The 23,683-nt window shown below is 34.4% G+C and overlaps 1 protein-coding gene across 1 annotated transcript; it reads left to right on the forward strand.

The window, feature by feature from the left end:
- The first annotated feature begins 2,555 nt into the window (after positions 1-2,555).
- On the forward strand, positions 2,556-22,506 carry LOC107952455 (uncharacterized). The gene is made up of 3 exons (XM_016887707.1): positions 2,556-2,831; positions 3,501-3,750; positions 22,409-22,506. Exons 1-3 carry the CDS (start codon positions 2,556-2,558, stop codon positions 22,504-22,506), a joined length of 624 nt encoding a protein of 207 aa, XP_016743196.1.
- Positions 22,507-23,683: the final 1,177 nt, after the last annotated feature.

The raw sequence follows: 23,683 nt of genomic DNA on the forward strand, positions 1-23,683 counted from the left end.
AAGTAATATATTGCATAGCTCGGTATGGCTGAAATAGTTGATTTTACTTTATTTTTTTATGATCTCAAGTTAATGGTCTTCATTATATTGCTTACGACTTATTGAGTTGAATACTCATTTGGTGTGTTTACTTGTCTCTCATTTAGATATTCTTTTGATCCATTTTGTGTGCTCGAGACCATCGTCGTAGTCATCACACCTGCTTGCAACGTTTTGGTACTCCTTCTTAGTTAATCTTAAGTATAAAATTATGGCATGTATAGATATTATATTTGGGATTTCCATGTTATAATACTAAATTTTGTAATTCTGGCCATACGAATATGGCTTAACCTTTAATATTTCAAAAAATGGCTATGTTTGTTTTTATAATACAACTCTTTTGATTAAGTAAAATGTTACTAAATGGGTGGTTAAATTCTTATATTAATAGGTCAAAGTTAGGCTTATGGAATGTGATTATTTAATTGTGTATATGAGCTAAATACTATATGTATTTAAATTTTGCTATGCATTCGACTATTATGGCAAATCACGAAATGAATAGTGATCCTCTTTTATGATGCATGTGTGTGTGCAAGGCACGTTGCACATCAAATATATGGTTGGGTTATGAAATTGTTTAATTATAATAAATTAATACCTTGTAAATTCGATTTTGTTTTAATTGCAAAGATTGGTAAAATAATTATCCACTATTTAATTTTGTTCAACTGTTTGCTAATGAAATTTTTAGTAATACTCCGTAACCCTTCTGGCGACGGATACGGGTTAGGGGTGTTACATTTATTTGGTATCAGAGCTACGGTTTAGTCGATCCTAAGACTACCGTAGCACGTGTGAGTTTAGCTATACATGCCATAATGCTAGTATTTGATAGTGTGTTGACTTTTGACTGTTGAAATTATCGTTTTGATTAGGAAATGGAATTCACTCCAGAGAGAGCCTTAGCGGATGACGTTGAGAGTGTAGCGCCTGCTCCCGCGTAAGGGATAGCACCTATTGAACTTCAACCATCTGCGAGTAATCAAGATGATGGGGCTAAGCAAGCCTTCTTTACCATGATGAATGAGTGGGTTGCACAATATGCCCGAACAAACCCGGCTGCTTAACAATTCCCGAATTTAAATAATCCTTCTCCGGTGCCTATAATACCAGCAACTACTGATCTTTTGAGGCTGAGTAAACCTCCTGTTGATTTGATTAGAAAGCGCAGGGCCGAGGAATTTTGAGCCACCGCTACTGATGACGCTGAAAGGGCTGAGTTTTGGCTTGATAATACCATCCGTGTTTTTGATGAGCTATCTTGCACACCCGATGAGTGTCTAAAGTGTGCCATATCCTTATTACAAGATTTGGCCTACTAGTGGTGGAGAACCTTGACTTCAATTGTTCCAAAGGAACGAGTTACTTGGGACCTCTTTTAGACAGAGTTTCGTAAAAAGTATATCAGTCAACGATTCATTGATCAAAAGCGCAAAGAATTTTTGGAGCTTAAATAAGGCCGTTTGACGGTATCTGAATATGAACGTGAGTTTGTAAGGCTCAATCGATATGCTCAGGAGTGTGTAGCTAATGAAGTTGCCATGTGTAAAAGATTTGAAGAGGGATTGAATGAAGATTTAAAGCTACTGGTGGGTATTTTAGAACTAAAAGAATTCGTAACACTAGTTGAATGAGCTTGCAAGGCTGAAGAGCTTGGAAAGGAGAAAAAGAAAGCTGAAACTGAAGCTAGAGATTTTCGTAAAAGATCGACCGGTAAAACTTCTTTCTCGGCTGCAAAGAAGTTCAGAGACGATACTAACAAATCAAAGACTACTGCAGGAATTTCTATTAAGGAGTGACCGTCAACGGACTCTCGAGCTACTTCGGTTGATAGTGTTGGCAACAATCGGTAAGAAAAACCTGAATGTTCACAGTGTGAAAGACGACATGTACATGAATGTTGGGGTAAGTCTATTAACAGAGCTTGTTATAGATGCGATTCGCGAGATCATTTCATTCGAGATTGCATGGAACTTGATGAGAAAAATAAGATGCAAGGTGCGAGATCGAGTGGTGTAACAACTAGAGGTAGACCACCGAGAAATACAGGAGGCAGGGGTGGTAATCAGAGAGGGACTTCTGATATGGCTGTTCGATCTGAGACTCGTGCCCCCGCCAGAGCTTATGCCATCCGTGCACGAGAGGAGGCATCCTCCCCTGATGTTATTACTGGTACATTCACTCTCTATAGTACTAGTGTACTTGCCTTAATTGATCCTGGTTCGACTCATTCTTACGTATGTGAAACATTAGCGTCTAGTAAGACTCTACCTGTTGAGTCTACTGAATTTGTGATACGAGTGTCAAACCCTTTGGTTCGGTATGTGTTAATTGATAAAGCATGCAAGAGATGTTCATTGATAATTAAAGATTTCTATTTTCCGATGGATTTGATGCTATTTCCCTTCGACGAATTCAATATTATTCTGGGAATGGACTGGTTAATCGAACATGATGCTGTGGTAAATTGAAAGCGAAGGACTATAGACTTGCGATGTTCGAGTGGTGAAATGATTCGAGTTGAGTCTAATGATCTGAGTGGGTTACCAGCAGTGATATCTTCTGTATTAGCTTCGAAATATGTGAGAAAGGGTTATGAAGCTTATCTTCCATATGTACTAGATAGCAAGGTATCGGAACGAAAGCTCGAGACTGTGCCTATGGTTTGTGAGTATCTAGAAGTGTTTCTTGAGGAATTACCGGGATTACCACCTGTTAGAGAAGTAGAGTTCGACATAGAATTGGTTCCGGGTACGACACCAATTTCGATCGCTCCGTATCATATGGTATTGACCAAGTTGAAAGAATTGAAAGCTCAATTGCAAGAATTGACTGACAGAGGTTTTGCGCGACCCATCTTTTCACCCTGGGGTGCTCCAGTACTATTCGTGAAAAAGAAAGAAGGAACTATGCGAATGTGTATTGATTATCGTCAGCTCAATAAAGTGACGATAAAGAATAAATATTCGTTGCCGCGGATAGATGACTTATTTGACCAGTTGAAAGGAGCTTCCGTGTTTTTGAAGATTGATTTGTGATCTGGCTATTATTAGTTGCGAGTTAGAGATTCTAACGTTCCTAAGACTGCTTTCAGAATGAGATATGGACACTATGAGTTTTTAGTGATGCCGTTTGGGCTCACTAGTGCCCCGGCGGTTTTCATGGATCTGATGAATCAGATATTCAGACAGTATTTAGATCGATTTGTGGTGGTGTTCATAGATGATATTCTGATTTATTCTCACAATAAGTCCGAGCACGCCGAACACTTGAGGCTAGTACTTCAAATTTTACGAGATAATCAGTTGTATGCAAAATTTAGTAAATGTGAATTCTGGTTAAGGGAAGTCAGCTTTCTGGGGCATGTTGTATCCGCTTCGGGTATTAGAGTTTATCCGAACAAAATTTTAGCCATTCTTGATTGGAAACCTCCGAGGAATGTTTTTGAAGTTCAGAGCTTTCTGGGACTCGCTGGGTACTATCGACGATTCGTTAAAGGTTTCTCGATAATCGCAACACAGTTGACGAAACTACTCATGAAAGATGTTAAGTTTGAGTGGTCAGAGAAGTGTCAGACAAGTTTTGACCAGCTGAAGACCCTTTTGACGGAGGCTCCTGTGTTAGTTCAGCCAGAGTCTGGTAAAGAGTTCGTAGTCTATAGTGATGCTTCCTTAAACGGTGTGGGTTGTGTGTTGATGCAGGAAGGTAGAGTTGTTGCATATGCTTCGAGACAACTAAAGCCTCACAAGAAAAATTATCCAACTCATGATATCGAGCTAGCTACGATTGTGTTTGCTCTTAAAATTTGGCGTCATTACCTGTTTGGAGAGAAATGCCATGTTTATACTAATCACAAAAACCTAAAATATGTAATGACTCAGAAAGACTTGAATCTGAGACAACGACGGTGGCTTGAATTATTAAAGGATTACGAATTTGTCATTGATTATCATCCAGGTAAGGCAAACGTGGTGGCTGATGCCCTAAGTCGAAAATCTTTATTTGCTCTTCGAGCAATGAATGTACATCTGTCTATTTCCGCTGATGATGTGTTGGTAGCAGAATTAAAAGCAGAACCAGTGTTAATACGAAAATTTTGTGAAGCACAGAAAATTGACGACGAATTGGTTGCTAAACGAGCTCAATGTGATTCTAATATGGGTTCAGAGTTTCAAATTGACGACAATGATTGTTTAAGATTCAGAGGTCGATTTTGTGTTTCGAGAAATTCAGAACTTACTTCGATGATTTTGAGTGAGGCCTATTGTAGCCAAATGTCGGTCCATCCTGGTAGCACGAAAATGTACAACAATCTAAAAAGACAATATTGGTGGCATGGTATGAAAAGAGACATTTCCGACTTTGTTTCTAAATGTTTGATATGTCAACAAGTGAAAGTGGAGCATCAGGTGCCTTCGAGATTACTACAGCCGATCATGATACCTGAGTGGAAATGGGATCGAGTAACGATGGACTTTGTCTATGGTTTACCATTGACGCAGAGCAAGAAGGACTCAATCTGGGTTATTGTTGATAGATTGACAAAGTCCGCTCATTTTATCCCTGTTCGTACGAATTTTTCACTCGATAAATTGGCAGAATTATATGTTTCTCAAATTGTTCAATTACATGGAGTACCTACTTCTATTGTTTTTGATAGAGACCCCAAATTTACATCTTGATTCTGGAGAAAATTGCATGAAGCGTTGGGTACTAAGTTACATTTTAGCACAGCTTTCCATCCCCAAACAGATGGTCAATCTGAACGAGTTATTCAGATACTCGAAGATATGTTGAGATGTTGTATTCTCGAGTTCAGTGGTTCGTGGGAACGATATTTACCTTTGATTGAATTTGCGTACAACAATAACTTCCAATCAAGCATTAAGATGGCACCATACGAGGCTTTGTACGGTCGTAAATGCCGCACACCACTATATTGGACCGAACTCAGTGAAAATAAGATATACGGGGTTGATCTGACTAGAGAAGCTGAAGAAAAAGTGAAAGTGATTAGTGATAGTTTGAAAGCAGCATCGGATCGTTAGAAATCATATGCGGATTTGAAACGCAAAGATATTGAGTATCAAATTGGTGATATAGCATTTTTGAAAGTCTCACCCTGGAAAAAGGTACTCCGGTTTGGCCGTAAGGGCAAATTGAGTCCAAGATTTATTGGACCGTACGAGATAGCAGAGCGGATAGGGCCGATTGCTTATAGATTGGTTCTACCACCTGAACTAGCAAAGATTCATAATGTATTCCATCTATCGATGCTTAGACGGTATAGATCGAATCCTTCACATGTGGTTAGTCCATTGAAATTGAGATTCAATCTAATTTGAGCTATGAAGAAGAACTGATCCGTATCTTAGCTCAGGAAGTGAAAGAATTGCGGAATAAGAAGATTTCTTTAATAAAAGTATTATGGATCAAACATGGAGTAGAAGAGGCTACTTGGGAGCTCAAAAACTCTATGAAAGAACGTTATCCAAATTTATTCACTGGTAAGATTTTCGAGGACGAAAATTTTTAAGTGGGGGAGAGTTGTGACATCCCTAATTTGACCCTAGTCGGAAGGTGGTTTCGGGACCACAAAACTGAGTCATAAAATTTATTTAAAATTTATTTACATATCTTCTATGTGTGATATTGCATGTGTGAAAAATTGATGTTTTAATTTAGTTTATTGAATGTGAATTTTCTTGAAAGGACTTAGTTGAGAAAATTAGAAAATATGATAGGTAAATATGTAAGGACATAATAACTACAAAGTGTGAAAGCTTGGGTTTGCATGTCAAAATGCCCAATATACATGTAGTGGCCGGCCAAGCAGTGATGTTCTTCCACTAAGTTTAATTAATTATAATTTCATATTGACAAATGATTAAAATAATCTAAATAAAAAAAGATGAATAAAAGAAGAAATGGAAGGAGAGAGAGAGTGATCATCTTCTTCTTGCAAAGCCGAAACTTAAGTGAAAGAAGAAGGAAACTGGTTAAAGACATTCCGCCATCTTAAGGGTTAATTAAGGTAGGATTTCATGTTATTTTCATTAAATTTTATGAAAATTTAGTTAGTAGTCAAGCTCTTATTATAACCCATATGTTGATTTTTTTATTTGGTGACAAAATGTGCATACGGTTATAATGGTTAAATGTTAAGAGGATAGTGTTTTGATGCTTTGGATGGAAATATTAGATAGGTGAAGAATGAGTTAGCTAATAGATATATGTGCATTTGAATGATGATATGAATAAATGTGGAGTTTTTGCTAGTTAGAAGTATTCGGTCAAAATGTTTATGTGGTGAAACTATGTGTTAAATGAAAAAGTGATGTGCAATTGTTATTTTGGTAGTGATAATGCATTCGGCCTTGAGACATTAGATAAGCATTAGTTGAGGTTTTAATGTCTTGAACAAGGATGGTTGTAAGATGAAGTGGAAACCATTAAATTTGTATATGTGAGTAATTAGCAAGGGGTGGTTGCCGTATAGACATATATATATGTATATAGATGTGTTCATTGAAGTATTGATTGGTTTTCGATAGTAATTGGATATTAGGTGGTCAATAGCCGAATGGCTTAGTTTTAATAAAAGCATAAGGTGGATAAAAACCAAGTTTATGCCGTGTGATTCTTGTGATATGAAACTATTAATAGTATGGGATATAATTAACTAACAAGGTAATTAAATTGTTAAATTTATTTATTCTAGCTCAAGAACCCAAAGGAAGGGAATCAAGGAAGGGCAAAGCAAAGAGTATCGAGTAGTCGATTGGAACCATTTCATCCAACATAAGGTAAGTCCATAAGCAATTATAAGATTGGTTATTTTATACATAAATGGTGCTCGCATATCATGAAAGAATTTATTTTGTTTAGATATTCTTTTGATTGATAAATATATGTGGCCGTATATATTATTTGAATTAAATCAATTGCTTTGCTATAATGAAATGACATTGGCACTAAGTGTGCGGATTTTGAATGGCACTATGTGTGCTGATTCGAATGTTAATACGAGTGTGTGGATTTCTAAGGCACTATGTGTACGGGTTACATGGCACTAAGTGTGCGGATTTGAATAGCACTATGTGTGCGAAATCGATTGATGATATAATAAGTGCATGAAATGAATGAAGGGTTAGATCTATTGATTGAAATAAGAAAATTGGAGACATGAAATGTATATGCATGGATCCATCTAGTTCATCATTGTTTAATACTTTGAGAAAAGGATTTAAGCCATTTGGTTGTTTGATATTTGATTGAATAGCAAGAGTTGACTTGTAGTTGGATCAATAATCTAAGTAATATATTGCATAGCTCCGTATGGCTAAAATAATTGATTTTACTTTATTTTTTTATGATCTCAAGTCCATGGTCTTCATTATATTGCTTACGACTTACTAAGTTGAATACTCATTTGGTGTGTTTACTTGTCTCTCATTTAGATTTTCTTTTGATCCATTTTGTGTGCTCGGGACCATCGTCGAAGTCATCACACCTGCCCGCAATGTTTTGGTACTCCTTCTTAGTTAATCTTAAGTATAACATTATGGCATGTATAGATATTATATTTGGGATTTCCATGTTATAATACTAAATTTTGTAATTCTGGCCATACGAATATGGCTTAACCTTTAATATTTCAAAAAAATGGCTATGTTTGTTTTTATAATACAACTCTTTTGATTAAGTAAAATGTTACTAAATGGGTGGTTAAATTATTATATTAATAGGTCAAAGTTAGGCTTATGGAATGTGGTTATTTAATTGTGTATATGAGCTAAATACTATATGTATTTAAATTTAGCTATGCATTCGACTATTACGGCAAATCACGAAATGAATAGTGATCCTCTTTTATGATGCATGTGTGTGTGCAAGGCACGTTGTACATCAAATATATGGTTGGGTAATGAAATTGTTTAATTATAATAAATTAATACCTTGTAAATTCGGTTTTGTTTTAATTGCAAATATCGGTAAAATAATTATCCACTATTTAAGTTTGTTCAACTGTTCGCTCATGAAATTTTTAGTAATACTCCGTAACCCTTCTGGCGATGGATACGGGTTAGGGGTGTTACAGGTTTGATAATATACGAAACAACGATTACAGAAACTTAGAAATTATCAAAAACTGAGCAAAATCAATACCTTAATCAAGGAATTCAATGGCGGAACCCTAGGTTGTGTTTTTCTTTTTTTTTCTTTTGCTACAATCGACCAACAAAGATGATAATGGCCAATTTTATGTTTTTATTTCTTTTTAATTAACATTAATAATTCTTTTACAATTTTAACCTTTAATAATCCATTACAAATTCACTTAATGGATGGTTATTTATGTCCATTCAAACTTCTGATGGTCAAATAACCACATAAGGACCTCACAATTATAAAGCCAAATCAAATAGGCACTTTAACAATTAGAAAGCCATTTTAACATTTTACGTGATTAGGTCCTTTTTCAAAATTAAGCACACAAACATTTAAATTTTCAGACGAAACTTTCACATATGCTAATTCACACATCATAAGCATGAAAAATACTATTTAGCTATTTTTCTGAGTCTGATATGTGGTCCTGAAACCACTATTTCGACTAGGTTCAAAATTGGACTGTTACAGAGTTAATATCGAGGACAACTCCCATAGCGATAACTCCGTACAAAATGACACCTACTGAATTAAAAGAGTTGAAAGCTTAGTTGCAAGAGTTGACAGATAGAGGTTTCACGCGACTGATTTTTTCTCCCTGGGGTGCACCAGTTTTATTTGTAAAAAAGAAGACGGAACTATGAGAATGTGTATCGACTATAGACAACTCAGTAAGGTGACTATAAAGAATAAGTATCTGTTGCCATGGATTGACGACCTTTTTGATCACCTGAAAGGGGCTATACTATTTTCGAAGATAGATTTGAGATCAGATTACTATTAGTTGTGAGTTAAAGACTCTGATGTGCCAAAGACTGCTTTTCAAACTAGGTACGGACACTATGAGTTTCTGGTTATGCCTTTCGGACTTACTAATACACCTGCTATTTTAATGGATTTGATGAATCGGGTCTTCAGACAGTATTTGGATCGATTTGTGGTTGTGTTCATAGATGACATTTTGATCTATTCTCGTGATAAACCGAGCATGCCGAACATTTGAGACTTGTGTTACAGACTTTGCGAGATAAACAGTTGTATGTGAAGTTCAGTAAATGCGAGTTCTGGTTACGTGAAGTCAATTTTCTGGGACATGTTGTTTCATCATCGAGTATTTGGGTTGGTCCGAGTAAAATTTCAACTATACTTGATTGAAAACCTTCGAGAAATGTTTTTGAAGTCTGAAGTTTTCTGGGACTTGCTGGTTACTACAGACGGTTCGTGAAAGGTTTCTCTATGATTGGAACCCTGATGATGAAGGTATTATAGAAAGATGTTATGTTCGAGTGGTCAGAAAAGTGCCAAAAAAGTTTTGATCAGTTGAAAGCCCTTTTGACCGATGCTCCAGTGTTAGTTCAACCAGAACCGGGTAAAGAATTTGTTATTTATAATGACGCATCTTTAAATGGTTTGGGCTGTGTTTTGATGTAGGAAGACAAAGTTATAGCTTATGCCTTGAGACAGTTAAAGCCGCACGAAAAGAACTATCCGAAACACAATTTAGAATTGGCAGCTATTGTGTTTGCATTGAAGATATGGCGTCACTATCTGTTTGGTGAGAAATGTCATGTTTATTCTGATCACAAGAGCCTAAAATATTTGATGACTCAGAAAGATCTAAATTTGAGACAACGTCGATGGTTAGAGCTGTTAAAAGACTATGAGCTTGTGATCGACTACCATCCGGGAAAGGCTAATGTTGTTGCTTATGTTTTAAGCTGAAAATCACTGTTTCCTTTGCATGCAATGAATGTACATATGGCTATGTCTGATGATGGTTCGATAATAGCTTAATTAAAAGCAAGACAGATATTCATTCAACAAATTTGTGATGCTTAGGAAGTTGATAATGATTTGTTAGCAAAACTGGCAATGTGATTCGAATGTTGATTCAGAGTTTCAAGTTGATGCTAAGGGTTGTTTGAGGTTCAGAAACCAAATATGTGTTTTGAAAAATTTAGAGTTGATTCAGGTGATTTTGAACGAAGCTCATAGTAGTCGGTTATCTATTCACTCGGGTAGTACGAAAATGTATAATGATCTGAAACAACTTTACTGGTGGCATGGTATGAAACGAGACATTTCTGACTTTGTTTTGAAATGTTTAGTTTATCAGCAAGTAAAAGTTGAGCATCAGGTACCTTATGGATTGCTTCAGTGGATCATGATACCTGAGTGGAAATGGGACAGAGTCACGATGGATTTTGTATCTGGTTTACTGTTGATACCGAGCAAGAAAGATGCAATATGGGTTATTGTGGATAGATTGACTAAATCGGCTTATCTTGTTCCAGTTCGTACAGATTACTCGCTTGATAAGCTAGGTGAATTGTATGTTTCTTAGATTGTGAGATTACACGGTGTACCTATTTCTATTGTTTCGGATAGAGATCTGAGGTTTACATCATGGTTTTGGAAAAAACTGAAAGATGCTCTAGATACAAAATTACATTTCAGCACTGCTTTCCATCCGCAAATAGATGGTCAGTCTGAACGAATCCTTCAGATACTTAAGGGTATGTTGAGATGTTGCATTCTCGAGTTTGAAGGTACGTGGGAATGATACTTACCTCTGATTGAATTTGCATACAATAATAGCTTTCAATCGAGTATCAAAATTGCACCTTACAAGGCTTTGTATGGTCATAAATATCGTACACCATTATATTGGACTGATCTTAGTGAAAACAAGATACAAGCGGTTGATTTGATCAGAGAGACAGAACACAAGGTAAAAGTGATCCACGAAAGTCTGAAAACTGCGTCAGATCGTAAGAAATCATATGCGAACTTGAAACAAAAAGATAAAGAGTTTAAGATTGGGGAAAAATTCTTTTTGAAAGTCTCACCATGGAAGAAAATACTCAGATTCAGACGTAAAGGCAAATTAAGTCTGAGATTTATTGGCCCGTATGAGATTATAGAGCATATTTGGCCGGTTGCATATAGATTGTTGTTGCCGCCTGAGTTAGAAAAGATCCATAATGTATTCCATGTTTTGATTCTTTGTAGATATTGATCTACTCCCTCACATGTGATTAATCCGTCAGAGATTGAGATTAAGCCTGATATGACATATGAGGAAGAACCGATTTGTATTCTGGCTCGCGAAGTTAAAGAATTGCAAAACAAGAAAATTCCGTTAGTGAAAGTATTGTGGCATTAACATGGAGTTGAAGAGGAAACATGGGAGCCAGAGTTGAAGAGGAAACATGGGAGCCAGAGGATGCAATGAAAGAATGCTATCCGAACCTATTCACCGGTATGATTTTTGAGGACGAAAATCCCAAAGAAGGGAGAGTTGTAATAGCCCGATTTAGACCCTATTTGGAATGGTGGTTTCATGACCACGAATCTGAGTTAAAAAATATTTTAAAAATATTTTTTGTGTTTATTATTTATGAATTTATATGTGTGAAATTTTTGTGATTTAATTTTGTCGTTTGAGTGCCCGATTAAATAAAATGGCTTAATCGCGTAAAATAAAAATTTGATGGTTAATTGTAAAAGGGAAAAAATGAATGTGTCTTTATAAGTTGAGGTATTTAAAATGTAATTAGACCATTAATATATGGAGTGGACGATTGTAACCTTATGTTATAATGGTTTCATATTTTATAATAAAGGTTAACTATCTAAATTAAATAATATGTTAATATATGTTATAATATAACATAATTAAAAGCCAATATTCATACTTTCTCTTATGATCGAATAATAAAAAGAAAGAAAAGAATAAAAGCTTAGGGTATTTGGCCTTGTTCAAGCTCAATCAAGGTATGTAACTAGCTCGGTTTTTGATAATTTTTACGTTTTTGAGATCGTTGCAGTGTAATGTACAAAGCCCATGCTTGAATTTTTGATTTTGATGAATATTTTGAGTTATTCCATTGATGAATATTTGAGCTTTGTGATGTTAGTTGATGAAATATGAAAGATATGTTTTAGATTATCATGTTTTGTATTGGAATTTTAATGATTTTGAGTAATTAGGACTAAATTGCAAAAATAATAAATTGAGGGACTAAAATATGAAATAAATGAAATGTATGGACTTGTATGAACAGATGGAGCATTCGGCCTACGCATGGTATGTGCAAATTTTTCATGTTTTGTGTTTTGTGCAATTTGGACTAAATTGTAAAAAGTGTGAAATGTTAGGGGTAAAATGGTGATTTACCCATTTATGTGTTTTTGGATTAAAATGAGTGAAAATATGTTTGAATGAGTTTAATTTGAATATGATTATATCAAGAACCAAATAAATCAAATTTGGATCGGGGGAAAACTAAAGTTGCTGATTAGCCGTCCTGTTCCGATTTTCATCATCCGAGGTAAGATTATAGGCAAATAGATATTGTTATTTTTTAAAAAAAATATGAGTTTTATATGCTGAAATGAAATATGTGAAATAATATATGTGTTAGCCAAATGTAAATAAGCTTGGGAGCTATGTTTACGAATTCGTTTTGACCAAGTTACAATGTCCGAAAGCCCCGTACGAACCATAGGAATAGCTAGGATACATATGTCATGACATAGGATTTCCGATATGTGTTTTCACGTAATTCCACGTCTAGGACGTTGGCATTGATATATGTGGTTATGTGTAAGACCACGTCTGGGACATCGGCATCGTATTTGATTCGTGTAAGACCCTGTCTGGGACAGTGGCATCGATATGAGGTAGCATGTAAGACCACGTCTGGGACATTGGCATTGTACGATATATGTGTTTATCCAAGTATCCTATTTAATTTTGAATGGTTCAATGGGCAATAATAAGTTAAAACTGAATGAAAAATCAAGTTAAAAGGCTCATGTATGTATTCATACTAAGATATGAAATTATGGTAAGTTGAATGTTTGAATTGATGGGATAAATATTACATGATGATGTGAATTATAAGTATGCATATGTGAAAGTATACATTCGGTCTAATGATGTATTCATGATGCAAATGATAGTATATGCGTATATGAAAATTTATAAATTTATAATTTGCCAAATGTTAATTATATGTGATCTTTCAATTGTAAATATATGTGCATTTGTATATGAATGAATATAGATACATGTATATTCGGCCAAGGTAAAGTTGGTATGTGAAAGCATATGTTATACATGAAATAATGAGCTTGAAAATAAGTGTGACCATGATAACATAAATTAGTTGGATAAGTTGAATTGATATTAGCATTGAGTTACCTATTTGCTTATGACTTACTAAGCCATGATAACTTATTGTGTGTATATGTTTGTCTTTGTTTTATAGATTTTGGAATCAAGTTATGAGCTTGGGGATCGTCAGTAAAGTCTATCACATTATCAACTATTTTGGTACTTTTATAAGTTGAACTTGAGCTTATGGCATGTATAGGCTAGCCTTGGAGTCAGTTTATTTTGAATGTGTATATATATATTAAGCCATGCGAAAATGGCTAATGTGTTAAGTGATTATATGAAACTTATTCATGTTTATATATGTTATATGCATTGAAAATGGTGGATGATTTTGCATGTGATTAGATTGAATCGGCCATGGTATATCCATAAGTATGATTTATTCTTGTTATGTTACTCATGGTTAAAATGATTCGGCTATGGTTCATGTATAAATAAAATATACATGTGAATTTGGTTATTATATTTGGATGAGGTGTTATACATGATTTGGTATTAAAGGATATTAGGTTATATTCGAACATAGAAAGAGTTTATTTTGATATGTTATTACATGGTAGGTAATGTAACACCCTCACGCCCGATACCGTCGCCAGAGTCGAGCTTGAGGTGTTACTAAACTTAAATCATTAATTAAACAATTCATACAATTTATCTTAAAATTTCTAGACAAGCTGGCTAACTGCATCACAGTCTCTTAAAAATTCATATCTTGAGTTAAAAAACTCAAAATCCAATTCCATAAATATTTCCTGAAACTAGACTCATATATCTATCTGCTAATTGTTTTTCTAGAATTTTTGGTTAGGCCAATTAGTACAGTTTATTAGTTAAATTCTCCCCTGTTTCAGGGTTTGACTACTCTGCCCCCTGTGTATTATGAATCAAATATCTCCATTTACAGAGTTTCAATGATTATTCCGTTTGTTTCTCATAAAACTAGACTCAATAAGGATTTCATAAATGTAAGGTATAACTCCTAATTGTTTTTATACAATTTATGGTAAATTTTTAAAGTCAGAACAGGGGATTAAGAGATCGCTCTGATCCTGTTCCACCAAAATTTAAATATCTCATAAAAATATAACTCATTTACCTATTTCGTTTCTTCCATATGAAAATAGACTCATCAAGCTTCGATTCCATAACTTATTCGTCATTTAATTTCATTTCTACTATTTTTAGTGATTTTTCAAATTCACGTCACTGCTGTTATATGGCACTATTTTATAGCCAATTTCACCATTTTATGGTTTTCCATGGCATAGGTAATACATTAAGTATACATAACACTAAATATAAATTTTGATTAGTCATTCCAATAGCTAATCATCAACAAGCATTTCCACATCACTCTTTCACCATATCATAAGATTATATACACAAAAGGATTATAATGCTATATATGCCATATTCCCAAAATATGCAAGCCACTATACCGAGATGGTCCGTTGATAGTGTGAGCGTACCTCCGACCGTCCTGATCTCCAAACCGACTTGTCAAAACTGTACAAATTTTCTCATTCACCACACTTACCAACATGTCACCTTTGTTTTAAGTACTCACCTTATCCACTTAAGATTTACCCGTTGAACACATCGGAATATGATTCGAATACACGGATTTCATGCACATAAGTGCCACATATGTAGCCAAGCTATCTGATACGCATAGTAGACTACACTTAGTACTACACATACGACCAATTATCCGGTACACGTAGTAACCTGCACTTAGTACTACACACGTGACCTAACCATCTGATACACGTAGTAGCCTGCACTTAGTACTACACACGTGATTGAAGTCATTGAGTACACATAGTAGCCTGCACTTATTCATCATATAACCATGTTCACATGTATTTTTACTTAATCGATTTCCCCATTGAACTCTTCGGAATAATAAAGCAATTCATATTTAACAAGTAGCACACATAGTTTGCATATTACTCAATAATAACCACAAAGCATAATATTCCATGATATTAATCATCATATCATATAAATAACATTAAATTACATAAAATGAAAATTATGTTACTACATTTACACCTGAACATACCTCGTATGTGAAAATAGTCATTTTTATCATTTTGTCCTCAACTTGGTATTTTACCGATTTTAGCCCGAATTTTGATTTTCCTTGCTAATCAAGGCTTAAAAGTGTTGAAACCCTAGCTATGGTGGCGAGAAAAATTTGGCAGCAACTTATGGAGAAGATGACCATTTTTTGTGTTATTTTTCCCATTTTATTTCATTTAAAATCAAAATGACCAAAATACCCTTCCTTACTAAACTTTCAAAAATTCCATCCATGTCCAAATTTTTGTCCATAAACTTAGAAATTGGTCAAATTGCTATTTAAGACCTCCTCATTAATATTCCAAAGCAATTTCATACTAAAAACTTCTAGAATGCAAGTTTTGCATGTAACGTCCTGATTTTCGGATTTATTCGCGGTTTTCAATATTTTGTAAAGATTTTAAAATTTTGTATTTGGATGTGAAATTAATATTTTGGGTAGGTAAATGGGCTTATAGAAGGCCCATGTGTTGGCCAAAACCCGGTTGAATTTTTGAATTTTTGGACTTAGGAGTTAGGGGTTCTGGCTAAGTGGCCCTTAAGTGGAGTGATGGGTAAATTGCATCACAAAAAGAGCCTTGGTAAAGTGGCCAGGGTGACGCCACTAGGCTCCTAAAAAGGTGGCGTGTGGAGCTTTGAGGGAGGCATGGGATCGATTCCCTGTGTTGACAAATGGATGCATTTATTTTAAGTGTAGGAGGGGTAGTGTTGGAGTCCAGGTGGATTCTGCTAGAAGAGAGTTTGGATTAGTCCAAACGCTTGGATTAAGGAGTGATAAGGGGAGAGATTTAAGGGATTAGGAGAGAGGATAGGAGTTGGCCGAATATTGGGAATTGAAGGGGGAAAAATCGGCAGAGGGTTTTGAGGTTAGTATTTCGGCACCTAGGGTATTGAGTGGTGCCGTCCTCTTCTGCTCAGACATCACAAGATTTTCTTTTCTCTCTTTTTCCTCTCTAGCCGAAACTACCACCTCTCCTATTCTTCTTTTCTATTTTTCTTCTTCAAAACCATTCATCAATTCTGCTGTTCATCAATACTTTTGCCGAATCCATAAAAGCCGAAATCTTGAACACACATTACAGGTACCGATTTCTTCAAAGCCAAACCCTTTAACATTGTGTTTCCATTAAATCTACGATTATCTTTTCTTAATCCTAGATACCTGACGGCAATTCTACTTCAAGGTCATAGCCTCATATCATCATCTCCTTCACCACTCAAAAGCCGAAAAACCATAGATTGGGGGGGGCTTATAGCCGAAACTCCTTCAACCCTTGGATTTGGGTTTTACCATTGTTCTAAGGATAAATCTGCACTGGATTGCGTGGAAATCAAGTAGGAGTAAGGGGTAAGTACTTATCATCTTAGATCTGTTCTTATTTTACGATGTTAGGAAAAGCCGAAATCCTTAAAAATTAGGGAGGCTGTCGATTTGAGCATAAGGCTTTAAGGGTTTGTAACTGATGTTTTCTTTCGGTGATTAGAGTTTTCTTAAGCGTTGAATCAAAAGTGTTAATCATTGGAACAATCGGATTCGGAGCTAGCTATCGATTTTGGCAAAAAGGTAAGGTTTCAAAGGCTTTTAGGGACATGGTTCGATCATGGATAAGTAAGTTTTGGGGTTTAGTGATTATGGTTTGTAAATAAGAACTGTGCTAATAAATTTTAGGACATCGAAAGGGATCTCAGTAGCAGTCGTCGCGAACCAGGTGTGTACCGAACACCCTTCCTTAGTTCAATTCGGCAAAAGCCGAAATGCCGAAATTTCAGCATTTCATAGGCTTGTGAGTATGCGAATGCTCTCAAGACATAGAGTAATTGTTAGATCTGGCACCGCAAAGTGGTAAGTAAGTTCGTTTGACATTTTAACGTACTTCGAAAAAAGACGGCCTCGATGGGCCAAAACTGGGCCCAATGGGCTTACGGACCAATAAGGGTAAGAGATGGGCAAAGTAGCATGTTAGTTAGATGGTGGGACCAAATTGCATAAAACGGCTAAAAATTACTGAAATAACGTGTGTAGTTGCATAAGTACGAAATTACCCCTAAAGAGCATAATTACCGAAATACCCCTAGGGTTTAAATTGGCTAAACTGCATGATTGATTAATACTGTATTTTACATGATATGCCTTTATTAATATCTGTTGCATGGGATTTGGGGTATTGATGGAGGAAGTATTGAAAGTGGTTCATCCACGTACTGGAGGCTTTGTCTCAACTTACTGATATTTGGGCAGCGTTGCTGCAACTGTGGAGTGTAGGGCTGGGTGGGTTGAGATATTCCCCACATGGAGTGTAGGGCTGGTACGGGGCAGTGTAGGGGTTGGTGGGTTGAGTAGTCTCCCCAGTTGGGCTTGCATTCATTACTACTGTTGTTACTTATGTTACTGAACTGGGCCTATGGGCCACACTGTTATGTTAAAAAGGGCTAAGGCCTTGCTACTGTATTCTGAAAAGGGCTTCGGTGCACTGTGTACTGTTATCTGAATAGGGCTTAGGCCCAATGGGCTCGAGCTGATTTGGGCTTTGGATGGGTTTCTGTATACACTGAGTTTTCCCAAACTCACCCCTTCCTCTTCCATCCTTGCAGGTGAGCCCTAGTTGGTGGACTTGGAGCTGGGCGGGATTCAGAGTGGCCATGAAGATTGATTGCCGATTTTAAATAAGTTTAGCATTTAATTTGGATTATTTTTATTATGCTTAAAGTTGTAATAAGGCCGCTCTTTTTAATTAATAATATTTTGGGGATTATTAAACTGGTTAGCACTAGGGTTCGTTTTATAAAAACTACTCGTTTTTAAAAGATCACGATGACGCGCAAAGTTTCCGCAAAGTAAATGTTTTTCCAAGAAAATTAATATTTTAAGCAAACGTTTTTCAACCTTAATCATTTTCTTAAGATGGACATAACCAAACGGTTTTCTCCAAATTATACGAGATGGTAGAGTGTGGCAATGGCGGTGTGCATGTCTAGGATTGGATCCGAAGGGAGCTTGGTACTTAAGCAGTCCGACGGACTCACCTCCTCTCTTTCCTGGTTTCCTACCTGGTGCACAACTTCCATTCACTTTAACCTACTTTTAAAAGTGTCTTTTGCAACACCAACTAAGTTTTTCCAAACTAAGTAATACAGCATGTTTTGAACGCTTCGATGTGGCGCATCAGATCCGGTCATAACGTCTAGGCTGGGTTTGGGGTGTTACATTGCAAATTATTTGATTTAGTCCCTAATCTCAACTTAAGCACTTATGCATAGAATTTTGTCACGAAATTTTCACACAATCATGAAATCATATCATAGACCTCAAAAAAATTATAAAATAATTATTTCTATCTCGGATTTGTGGTCTTGAAACCACTATTCCGATTAGGCCCTAATTCGAGATATTACAGGTAAGATTTGTGTTTTGGATATATGTTTATATTTGGTTAATGATTTATTCTTGTGATGTATAAAGTTGTAACATGAATTGAGTTGGAAGTTATTATAATGTACTTGTGTATTCGGGCATATGATGAAAATATATGAGATGGTTATAATCAACTTTGTGATTCGGCACTTGCACATACATATATATATTTGCACATGATGTATTGGTATGACATATATATTATCTCAAGGTATATATATATATGGTGGTGTTTCGGTTATGGAATAAATGATGGATGCGTATTGAGTTATAATATGTAATGTATTAGTTAGTAAAATGCATGTCATTTATATATGGTATATTGGTATATGCTTATGGTTTAAAATAATGATATGTATGGCTATATGGATTCGATAGTTCTTTGAAAATCAATAAATATGTACAAGTTAATTTTGTTAGCCGAATAGATAAGAGATGAATATGATTTTTGTATTGGTTTCAAATGGCACATTATTTGAATGTTTTGATTAATTTATTTGAGTGGTTTAATTGGCTAAGTTGATGATATATTTGGCATATGCTAAGTGGATTATTACTTATATGTATTTATGATATGCAAATGTTGTATTTAGGTAAACAAATGCTATAATGGAATATATTATTTATATAAAATAAAATGATGTATGTTTGCTTGTTAAAAAGTATGCATATAAAATTAGTAAGATAATAAGATATTTTATATTTAAATTATTTGAATGCCATAAATGTTATAGTATACATATATGATTGGTATGTGAAATGACATATGCTTGGTTATGAATTTAACATTCGATTTTCATGATTCTTTGTTTGTATTGATTAAACATTACCTTGGAAATTATATGAATTATAGAATCGAAGTATATTAGTTTGATTTAAAATTTTATTACATGATTATTACTGAAATGAATGTTTGTTCTGAGTTGTATTTTAATCAGTAATGCCTCGTAACCCTTATCCGATGACGGATACAGGTTTGGGGTGTGACAGTAGAGTTAGTAATAGCAAAAATGATAAATTTATGAAGAAAGTTTGGAATAACTGTAGCTTGGAGGGATGCATCAATCACTACACCGAAATAGGGTTTTAGCGGTGTTTTTAGCGGCGTTTAAATAGAAAACGCCACTAAAAATCGAATAGATTGAGTTGGAATACCTATAGCGGTGCTTTATTAAAAATGCCACTAAAAGATTAATGTGAACGACATCGTATTATGTAAGCTTCAGTTCATTAGCGGCGCTTCTCTAAAAACAACGCTAAAGATCAAACATTAGCGGCATTTTTAGAGAAACGCTGCTATAGATCAACCTATAGCGGCGTTTTTACGTAAGCGTCGCTAAAAGATTAAAGAAAACGACATCATTTTCTTAACAACCAATTGCATTAGCGGCATTTTTTAGAAAACGCCGCTAAAAGATTAAATACACAATATGAATTAACTATGGGAAAGGTAATTTCATTTTAGTTACTTAATTATGAAAAGTTACACTTTGATAAATCAATGTTATGGCTTTCTCTAAACCTTAATTAACCCCTAACCCCTAAAATCAATAACCCTTTACATCTTAAACCCTAAATCTCTAGTTATAAACCCTAATTTGTAAACCTTAAACCCTAAATATTAAATCTTGAATCCAAAACCATAAAACCCTAAACTATAGACACTAAACCCTTAAGCCCTTAAATATAGATTCCTAAATCATAAAACTATAAACCTAAATCACTAGACCCTAAATTATGAAACTTAAAACTATAAACCCTAAATCCAAAACCATAAAACCTTAAACTATAGACAATAAACCCTTAAACACTTAAATACTATATAAATCCTAAATTAACCTGTAAGAATAAATTTCATATATATGGATATATATAGATATTAATGTAAAAGAACGACACAAACATATAAAAAATGGAAACCACATTTCAATCTCTATTCTCTAAATATGCAAATTATATATTACCATGTAATGTTTTATTAAAAAAGTCAATAACATTAACTGTTTAATTAATTAATAATATTATAAAAATATATAAACTAAATGATATTAAAAATTAAAGTATATGCAAATAAATCTAATATTTAAATATATTAGAGAGACCAAATTAAAATTTAACCATGTATTAATAGGAAATAATAATAATAATAATAATAAAAGAGAAAAAAAAGGGAGGAAAAATTATTGTCATAATTAGTGGAAAAAAGGCCGCCAATATGTATTAATAGTTTAAACTATGTCGTTTTGAAGCTTTTTTATTAGCGACGCTTTCTAAAAAATACCACAAAACATCTATTAAAAGAATGTAAAACGGCATCGTCTACACCCTTGTTATTAGTGGCGCTTCTATAAACACCGCAAAAGGTGAGAATTGTCGACGTTTTATCCAGAAACGCCACAAAAATCTGTCAACATATTGCAAAACGGCATTGTTATTACCTTGTTATTAGTGGCGCTTTATATAAAAACGCCACAAAACATTTAAAGTGATTTCAAAACGTCCTCGTTTCGTAGTCTTTTATTAGTGGCACTTTAATAAACGCCACAAAAGGTGTGAAATGCCGGCGTTTTCTCTAGAAACGCCACAAAATCTATTAACAGATTGCAAAACGGCGTCGTTAGTACATTGTTATTAGTGGCGCTTTCTACAAAAACGCCACAAATATTATTAATAGATTGAAAACGTCATCGTTTTTTGGAACCCCAATTTCCCTTTACTTTTCCCCAGTTCAGTTTACCCCGACTACTTTTCCTTTTAAGTCATCTATTTCAAATTTCCCTTAAAATTTCCCATTACTTTCAAGCCCTAATTTCAGAAATCCCCTATAATTTCCCCCAAAGAGATATCCTCAAATCGTTTTCCCCGAAGTCCCTTTGATTTGCTCTGCTATCAGTAGTTTTCCCATAACCCCAAATCAAAATTTTTATTTTTGGACCCTAACTGCGTCTGCGTCTTCCCCAAATTAAACCCGATTTCATTCCCCCATTTACCCAATTTCTTTTCTCTCATTTTCCCTAACTGCATCTGCGTCTGTGTCTGCCTCTTCTCTCTGCCGCTGCCATTGGAATTTCGAGTCCTATAGGTATTGTTACTACTTATATGGACACTTTATTTAGTTTAATTTAGTCTCTTTGAAAATGGATAATGAATGTCATCTTTGTGACTACAATGTGATGTTACTATTTTTTTCAATCTTGTGATTACAGTTGTTGTTATATTGATGTATGTTAAGTTACTGTTATTAATAACCTCAATCATGTTTGGAATAATTTGGATATTTTCTTCTTCTTTTTTGTGAAAGTAGATTTAAAAATTAAGTTTTAAATTTTGGAGTTTTAATTTCGATGTTCATAGAGTTTAAGTTTTAAGATTTGTGTTTCTGTTTCAACTTTTAAATTTTGGAAGTTGAGGGTTCAGGTTTTGTGTTTCATACATTCCCCGTTTATGTACGTGAAGCTGTTCTACATCATATCATGATGATGTACAATTGTTATACTTGCTTATTTCAGCAGCATATGGAATTAATGTTGAGAAATATCTTGATGCTTTCTCAGAATATCTCATGGCCAATGTTGGAGGCATCAATACTTTGCTTCTAAAGACATGATGGGTTGAATATGTCATCTCTCGCTGTTGATTAGGGGACAACATTCATGGTTTATTCCTAAAGGAACCCCTAAGCCCTGCTTTTGGTACGAATTATTTCTAAAAATATTTGAAAATTTTGATTTATCTATGGAAATGCTGGTATAGGTCATTGTATTCCTTGCTGCAGAAAAACAAGATAATCTTAAAAGCTGCCCTACAGTTAGCATGTAAATTGATAGGTTGCAAGTGCACTTATGGAAAGACATATCTGTCTTATTCCCCCTCCCCTTCTTCTCATCCCTTCTATAGAGTACATGGAAATTGAAGTTATATCCCATAGTGGAAAGTTTTGTATCTCTAGACTGTGCATATCCAATATGAGTAAATAAATGTGTGTATATATATCGATAATCAATTGATTTTTTTTTGCAAAGGCTTTTAACTTTAATGCTTGAGTATTGGCAAGAAGATGTTACCATCACTTATTTTAATTTTTGAGAATGAAATGCACCCACTATACAATAATTAATTAAGACTTACAAATATTTGATTTTCAAATTCATTCACCACTATAATTTATGGTAATCTAAAACCCAAATTCCTTTTCAGATGTGTGAAGTGCATTTGTGTGTTTTGTAGGTGTTTTAAATTTGAGATTGGTTTGTGATAGGGTGAGATATAGTTGGGTGTTTCATGTGGAGCATGTTTGTTGACTTGGATGTCATAGTTGGGACGTATTATCTCCTTGTTTGTCCATTTGTACCAAGTTATGGTGTTTGTTCATGGGCAACTTAGAAATTTTAGTGGTTCTCAATTAAATGCAGCGTCATTTTCATCATTATTATTAATTTTATATATATAATTTTACAAATATACTATAGTTATACCTTATCTATGAATAATTTATTCCTTATTAAGAAAAAATAAAAACTGAATAGCGAAGAGTTTAATTTATAATATATTAAGTTTTTATAACTTGTATAGATTTTTTAGTAATGATTAGGAACTTTTTATTGGTACTCATTTATTATTTTAAATAATATTGCTTGGTATTAATAATATGAAAGTAAAATGATATTGTATATATTTTTTAGCCATTAATTATATTGTATATTGAATAGTATGGCAAGAGCAGCCAGAAAATTTATTAAAATGAATGCAAAAGTAAATCTAATGACTTGGAAAATAAAGTTATG

Source organism: Gossypium hirsutum, chromosome A02 (assembly GCF_007990345.1).
Source record: "Gossypium hirsutum isolate 1008001.06 chromosome A02, Gossypium_hirsutum_v2.1, whole genome shotgun sequence".
In the NCBI taxonomy this organism is placed as follows: Eukaryota; Viridiplantae; Streptophyta; class Magnoliopsida; order Malvales; family Malvaceae; genus Gossypium; species Gossypium hirsutum.